The sequence below is a fragment of the Morone saxatilis genome, unplaced genomic scaffold (genome assembly GCF_004916995.1).
Source record: "Morone saxatilis isolate NCDOM2014 unplaced genomic scaffold, NCSU_SB_2.0 Contig12, whole genome shotgun sequence".
NCBI lineage: Eukaryota > Metazoa > Chordata > Actinopteri > Moronidae > Morone > Morone saxatilis.
The window spans coordinates 17,500,366-17,508,816 of NW_023339674.1; the positions used below are offsets into that span (position 1 = coordinate 17,500,366).

Consider the following 8,451-nt stretch of genomic DNA (forward strand, 5'->3'; position numbering starts at 1 on the left):
CAAAATCATGCTGCATGGGGTCTTCATGCTAAGTCATACAGTTTCTGGCATTCAAAGTGTGTGTATAGGTGGTTTTGGAGATCACTAGACGTCATTGTGTACCCTCCTTTTTGTCTACTACCTCTACAAAGTGTTTCTACCTTCTCATGTTCACAGATTACCTGAAAGGTTGTGCTGCAGACTCGGACCCTGGCACACAGTCTGGCTATAACTAATTATGATAACGAATAAAGAGTAAGTACAGAGTGGGTGTTAAAAAAAGACATATCGGGAAAAAACGTGCAGTTCATGGGAGGAGAAAAGAAAGAAGAAAAGACATCGTTGAACGGGTTAATTTTGAGTCATACCAGGCTCCGAGAAGTTAAAAAAAAAAAAAAAAATAGAAAAAAAAATTCCTCCGCCGCGGCGACACAGAGACAGAAAACTTTAAACTTCTGGTGTGTTTTAAAGGCGTGTCTGGGATAAAATCAACAACTATAACGAGTAATGCGACTTTTCTAAAGCGACGACAGATAGATATAACACAGATATAAGCGTTTAACAAGTTTCCTCCCCCCATTTTTTTCTTTAGGCGGACGATAGATCCCCGCTGACTTCAGCGGAAGGATATGCATGTCTCTGCTCTCGGTGGCTGAGCTCAGAGAGGTGGAAGACTTTTTCACCGCCGTGTGTGACTCGTACAACTAAAACTTATGTGTATTTTAAACGCTTTTATCGGGGACGACGTGAAGGAACACATGTAAAAAAAAAAAAAAGAAAAGAAAAGAAGATGAAGTGATTTTACTACATGTAGTTTAACAGTGTGCGACCTATTTTCCAACGAGAGTTTGTCTGTTTTTGTTGTTTTTTTTTTTGAGAAGCAACCATCCCGGGAGACAGCTCAATTTTGGGGCTGGCGACCTTATGTGGATTTTACAGAAAATATGGAGCAGCTCCCCGATTTCTCCTCGGGCAAATCGCTAGTCTTTGTCTTCTGCCTCGTCCACCTCTCCTTGGGTAAGTCATTCATTATGATGAAAAGCTTGAGTTTAGTTTGTCTCCAATAATTCATAACTTGTCATGGTCACGTTTTTGTTGCCTCCACGGGGGCAGCAGACGTAGCATCTCTCTATACACACACATATACACACACTGTCTGTTAGGTGAGTTGGCTTTGTAAAGGTAAACTGTTGCTACAGGTGAGTTTAGCTGAAGGGTTTACCTATAAAAAGCTCACTTTGTGGGGATTGTTTCATCCCTGGTGCGTTTGAACAGAAACCTGCGTTGCCTTTCACCCCACAAACATAACGCCAGCTAGCATTAGTTTGATATTACTCTAACATCCTTATAGGGATTGACTGTGCCTCTGTATTACTCATCTTTACTCATCTCCTTCCGTGGTCGTTTTTCCTGTCTGTGTGTTAAATTGATGACACTTCATGACGCCAGAGTTTAAATCAGAAATAATTGATTTCACACCCCCAAAAAGGCCGCTAAAAGTGCAGCTAATGTCCCCCTGTGGTCTAAGTCAGATAGTTATAGGGTTGGTTCATATGGATACTATGGCCTACTACTGCTGGCTGTGCAGTCGCACCGCTGCCCAGATGTTGAACAGCGAGAGCAAGAGAAAGAATTCAAAATGGACACTTAACTATGTTTAGACTGCCCTGTTGAATTACGAGAGCTGACAGTGGATGAAATGTGCATTTAAAGGGCATTTTAAGGGCGTTTTATGGTTAAATAGAGCTTAATGAGGAAACAGACTTATTCCTCCCTTTATAAGACCCTACCTTTGTATTACATGTATAACACAGCCAGCTGTAAGTTTGGGTCACACTCTGTAACTGCTCTAAAATATTAAATAAAAAAGAAGGAATAGGTGTTAAGATTGAGACATGAGACATTGTTAGAAATGACCTAAATATAATTGGACTGTACATTTGGTCGTAACTGGTTACCTTGTAATTCACCCTAATATCAGGTTTTTAGGTCTTTAGGTCAAAAGGTATCTGTGTGCATTGTGGCTCAAACTACCAAATTGTGCCCAAAACAGAAGAAAAGACTTGACTGATGAAGGTCTAACAGACCAACAGACACACATTGCTTCAGTTCTGGCACAGATGTGCGGCATGTTGCCTGCCAGAGGCCTAATTATATCAAAGCCACAACCAGTATTGATTTCACTTATAGGTTATGCCCATTTTTTAATGTTTTTTTCCATTTAGTGTTGTGTACAAATGGCTTATACTTGAGATATAACCAAATGCGCTGTAGAAAAGGAGAAATGTGTGTAAACCCTGTCAAATACTGCTGTTTAAGAGGAGATAAAAATGCTTATTTGCTGGAGACCAGTACAGTTGTATTGGCACTTATCTTAACTGGAGGTTCGGGGGTTTACCCTGATCATGAATCTCATTAATGGATGGTTATTTCAGGCCTTTAGGTCTTTTGACTGTAACTTAACTAACTTAACTTATGTGACCTTTTTTTTATGAATTTGTGTTTCTTCTTCCTCTATATGACGCTGTAATGTTTGTTTACCTGTATTTGTTTTTGTGGCTGAGAAATAAAACAAAGACTGGCCTTTATTAGCCTTTATCTACTGTAATGGGGCCAAGGCAGTGAAATCGATTTCATCTCGCATGTTTTTTTTTGTTGTTTTTTTAGCCTTTTAGCTCAGAGTTGATACGTGCAGCGCTGGTATTCTTCCCTACGTTTTCATGGGCTATAGGTGACTTCTGAACAGAGGAATTACACAAAAGAAGAAAAGACAATGTAAAAGTGCTGCAGGCAGTGCAAGGAGAGGCAGAGGAATGTTGTTGGTGTTTGACATTCCTCCCTCCCTCCCTCTCTGTTCACCCTCTGTCCCTTTTTCTCTCTCTCTCACACACATTTGTGCACCATGATTTTCTTTTCCCTCCTCTCTCCATCCTCACCTATCCCTCTTCCCGCTAATGCTTGTTAAATTTCATTTGTTTTTGTTTTTTGGGGAGAGGAGAGGACACGCAGCAAAGGGCCACGGGTCGGACCCGAACCCATGGCGGCTGCAGCGAGGACTTAGCTCCCACTACATTGGGCAGTCCTTTGCCAACCGCTGTGACAAATACAGTTACACTTCCTGTAGCTTCTTCAGAATAAAAGCCTGCCAGACGTTTGCCGGTGGAAAGCGTTTAATGTGAGGCAGCGTTAGCAATAAGTCGACAATTACAGCTCCAATATGGTGCATGAGAGTGAGTCATAAAAGAACTACAACCTGCTGAACATGAAAGAAAACCACCTCCCTGATCACACATGTCAAGTCAATCAGTTTAGTGTATCACAGCTCAGTTGACAGTGACCCCCCGCTGTGAAGGTGCAGTGGAAAGTCTTGATATTATCACAACCTTGCAAGCATCAAAGCTGAAACTTGTTATTTCTGAAAAAGTGAAAATGGGGCTCATTGTTTGAAGTGTATGCTCGTTTTTTTGTCTCTTTGCTCACTAAGATCTGACTGCAAAAGTGAGTGCGACACTTTCCTAAACAACCTGTACCAGAGGGCACACCAGCTTCTGTCAACAAGCAGGTTGTTAAGCTAATGGAGCTGAAACCGTCGTTAAAGACAATTCAAATGTGTGTGACTTATTCTAAAAAGAAAGGAAGTTACACATCATTCAATCATACGTTTAAAGCCTGTAAAGGACAGTTAGCCCCCCCTCAGGAACATGGCTAACACTGAGCTACATTCCAGCTGAATGTTAAATCTGATTCTTGAGGAAGCGTAGGTGCCATCTCTGTGGCACACGACGTAGTATTACCGCTATGGTGTGGGCATGTGGATGGTTGCATATATTTGCCCAGTGCAAACAGCAAACAGCTGACGTGCGTGTGTGTATCTATTTGCGTGTGTGTATACGTATTGCATTGTGGATACAAACCGACAAAGGCCAGCAATTGTGCCGCCCATGCTTTACTTGCATCTGACCCGAGCTGGAGCCTGGTGTGAAGTGTGATTTATCTGTGCCATGCTTCGCCCTGCGCTCTATAGACAAAGATATTTATTGAGCTACCCACAACACTGCATTATTTACTGACCACCAGCTCTACCCACTGCCTTGTGGCTGTGTTATTATTGCGGCTTAAGACATCTTATCTGTGACACCCTCAAACTTTCTCCTTGGTTTCATTCTTATCTCCTCTCATCTACTCCCTGCTGCAGTGCGTTCGTGTTTTAGGTTATATTCAGTACAGCCTTCTCCACCCTTTTGATTAGTAGTATTTAAAAAGCCAGGCCTCCACATGTGTTTCGGTCCCGTACTTGTTGGTTGTAGTGGAAGAAAGTAGTAAATAATGTGTAGCACTGTATGAGTCAGTGGGTGACAGTCTGTGGGAACGCACTTCAGATGTATGTGTCTGGATTTCCATGCACCAATACAGTGAATGTGTGTGTGCCTCTGTAGCCACGGTGGCTTAGAATAGACGTAAACTTACAGACTGACTGTGATTAAGGTCTGGAAGTTGAAATGCATAGCAGACAAGGTGAAAGTCACAGTTATGTGCCTGTTACCATTTTGCTCCACCGTGCTAACACAGCGCCAGTGCCGGCTTGAACAGTTTGCGCTTAGTGACTTTGATCCTCGCGCATTAAATAAATACCAGTCGAAATGTGAATGAAGTTAGGTGCATGCCCTGCATGAACCACATGCACTATTGCTATAGGAGGTGGTGTTTGTGGCTGTGAAGGTCGAGGGGATTACAGAGCGTTGTGTCTGCACTGTTGAACAGGTTAGCAAATTAACAGGGAATTACTGCGGCCTGCATTCCTTGGCCAACACAGCTCCGTAATCCTGGAGACATTCAGGCAGGGCGCATGGAGTAATGAAGCAAGCAGGGCACATCAGGAAGGAGAAGGAGGGTCAAGGATTTTGTAACGGAACGCAGTTTTCATTTAGTTTAACAGCCAGTTGTAATGTGTGGTGTAGCTGTTTTTATCTGCAGAGGGAGTCATCTTGAATCATGTTTCTACAGTAGCCCAGAACGGACAAACAAAGCACTGGTTATGTGTAGGCCGTTGTGCGTTTTCCAGAGTTTGGCAGCCCACTGTAGTTTCTCCTACACACTTGGAAGGGGAGGGTGAGGCGAGTTGCTAGCAATCTGCAACTACAGTGCTGGATGCAACAAAATCCTACACACTGGTCCTTTAAACATCTGCTCTGATTAACTAGGGAAAGGTTTAATAATCCAAAAAATACCAGGGGAAAAGGGAGAGAGAAGTCTTTATGTTTGACCAAACTTGACTAATGAAAATAGTTTGTAATGGTTAACCACCCATGTATCTCGGTATGAGAAAAAAATCTCATATTGAGATATGGTTTTTCATTGTTGTCATTGGTCAGATATTGGTGGTTCAGTTGGGATGAACTGAACTACATCTGAGTTGACTTAATGGTAGCAAATAACAATTTACCAGAATCTGAATCTCATCTCAGGAATGAATGAAAGGGAGTTAGACTTATATTATATTATTATTGAGAATTATTATAATGTTGTCCCTGGTCACCCCTCTTTTCTAGTAAAGTAAGTTGCAGCCCTATGTCAGCCTGTGTATCAAGTACCAGTGTCGAGTGGTTAGAATATTAAAGTCTGCAGACATGTTATTGTATCACCAGATATGTATTGACATATGTTATATGAATATATTTATGGACCTTTCACTGGCTCCAGTAATTAAAACTCAGCTAAAATACTCCAGACTACAGTTAAAACAATCTGTAAACTGAACTTTTTCCCTCTCTATCATAATACGTTTTGAATCAGAACCAAAAGTTAGGATATGAATGCGCAAAGGGAAAGTCCCTACACTTGCCTTGTCTGGTCTGCTCCCCCTGTTTCTGTCTGTCTGTCTCTTTCTCCCTCCAACACACACACATACTGGGCCAGCGCTCAGTTTTAGATGAGACTCTCCCAGCTTTCTAAGTAATTACAACAACATGGCGACCGGCTCACTTGGGAGGTTTGCAGGGTTGTTACTGGGGCTGTCCCAATCAAGAGTTTTGTCCTCCATCTTACTCTCTTTAATCAATTGAAATGTCTGGCAGCTTTAGCTCTTTCATGCTAATCTGTGGTTCAATCGTGCATTTCTCATAGGTTCAGGTATAGGTTTACACTCTTTTACCATCAGGCAGTGGCAGCTTTGACAGCTGGTGTACCCAGAGTGCAGTGGGTTACATTAAAGGACATAAAAGGATTGGAAATGGCTCAGGTTTAATAATGCCAAAATTGTTGCATTCAAAAATGCCTTGATCTGTCCTGATTTAGATCCAGGAGCTGAGCTTGAGACATCCCTAGTGATCACACGCGTTTGCTGTTCCTGTTGGTACTGATCTGTGTCTTCCAGTATGTCACCAGCCTCTGACTGAAGCTGACCTGGGAGACTAAAACCTTAAAGCCCCTGCCTGGTTCGTCTGCTGTTTGTGTGGGCCTGTAAAGCTTCCCTCAGGGTTACAGTGTTTAGTTTGAGCCTCGTCTCCCTCCTTCCATGCTGAGCTAAGGGTATTTTATTGCAAGTTACCATGACGACTGTTTGGCCTGCTGGATATAGAGGCTTGTACAGCAATTCCAGGAAATGGGGTTACTTCCTCACTCAGCGCGAACAACTTCCTGCCCTCTGCTGTATGGATGTGTGCCAGGGCTCAGGGACACCCATTCGTGTGCAGTCTTTGTCTGTAGTTTCGTAATTACTTCCCCATCTCAATCCTCAGCTATTAGCTCAAAGCCCGTCTATCTCTCTCCCTCCCTCTCTCTACCTCTTCGGCTGACTTTTTTTTCTTCTCATGACATGGTTGGATCCCTCTGGGGACCAGCTGTGGTGTCTGTGACAAAGCAGTGGCGAGTGCTGAGGGAGGAACCAGCGTAATGCCAGCTGAGCACAACAGCCCGGCTCCCCCTTTCATTTTTTTTTTTTTTTCGGTCTACAACATTAAGGGCTGTGATTTCTGCCCTCTATTTACTTAGGATTTATTCACACGGCTCAGGGTTTTTTAGTTTTTACAGATTCTCACTGAAAAATACCCAAATTTAAAAAGGAGGAGTATGGTTAACTTGTTTTTACGTGGAATTTATGTCACCGTGCATCCAAGAGTAATTGTGGTTGCTGCCACAGCAAGTCCACTTGCACTGGGGACAGCTTAGTATATTCTTCCAGTAATGGAAAGTGAAAAGTTCAATGGAGAGAAAAACAAAGGAGCTGATTATGAGTTGTTTGAAAGACTGGACAGCCTCGCTAACAGCTTTGTGTGGCTGTACTTAGAAACAATCTGTCATTGCCATTCATAGAGCCTAGAGCCACTTGCATGGTTAAAAACATCGAAACTACAGAAGGCCTGTTTTTTATTATGGATTTTCTCAATGACATGTTTGATATTCAAAACAAAAGAAACACCGGTACAGCATGTTTAGGGATGGGGATTGATAAGATACCAATACTATTATCGATTATGCTTATTGGCTCGATTCTTTGTCAGTTCCCTTATTGATTCCTGATCAATTTTCTACACAGGTTTTTATCTCTGAACACAGTGTAGAAAAAGAGTAGCATTATAGTAGTTTGAGTTCCTTTATTATTCAGGCCATGCTTTGGACAGTTTTCTCCACCATGCCTCCTTCTTGGTGCAAGTTTCCAGCAGCATTGAACATGTCAGAAAAACATGCTGGCATTGATAAAAGGAATGGATAAGCTTGGATCAGACTATTTGGAAACAGTTCTCAAGTGGTGCCGGTTCTGAATTGCCATCCCTGATCCCGTCCAGGTTTCCACACTGCAAGACACTCTGTGGGTACATCGACTGCATTTAGAGCAGGCAGTCCGCTTTAAAAGTAACTGGTGTCATCCTCAGTTACTGTGATGCAAGCCATCTGTGTCACAAACAATGACGGGCTTGCCACTTGTCAATACTCTAAATACACTGGAAACGAGACAGCGTCTATGATGACGATGCTATTGTGCTGTCATGACATTTCATTACTGCTTCCCACCTAAGCGTGCATTGGCACTTTCTCTCATTCTTGAATGAAGAAATCTAATCCATGTGTTGCCTGTGGTGATACCGTGTGCTAATAGAGAGTGGGCTGACATGCAACAAGGAAACTCCACCTGGAATCAAACTGGTGTCTTTCTGCTCTTTTCAGCCCTATTTTAGGACCTTCTGGTGGAATGATAATTCAAATTTAAAATGGGGCAGCACAATTAACAAAATATTATTGAAATCGTAATATGGCAAAGTCCAAATAGCATCTGCAATGTTTTTCATAAATGTAAAATGTGTGACAAAACAGCTTTATAATGAACTACTGTAGTGCTGCAGATACAAATCTTCTCTTTGCAGATGTGAGAAAACCATATTACCATATGGTGCAGCCCTAGTCAAAAGCTGAAATTAAATTGCATTTTGTTATAGCATACATGCATATATGCACATATCTGCTCTGTAAACCACT

The 8,451-nt window shown here is 42.2% G+C and overlaps 1 protein-coding gene across 2 annotated transcripts in view; it reads left to right on the forward strand.

The window, feature by feature from the left end:
- The first annotated feature begins 396 nt into the window (after nt 1-396).
- notch2 (notch receptor 2) overlaps nt 397-8,451 on the forward strand; it is a 41,536-nt gene continuing 33,481 nt past the window's right edge. For both annotated transcript variants that reach the window (XM_035652793.1, XM_035652794.1), the window contains exon 1: nt 397-996. In XM_035652793.1, coding sequence (XP_035508686.1) covers nt 924-996 — 73 coding nt within the window. In that variant the 5' untranslated portion in view covers nt 397-923. The remainder of the gene's footprint in view (nt 997-8,451) is intronic.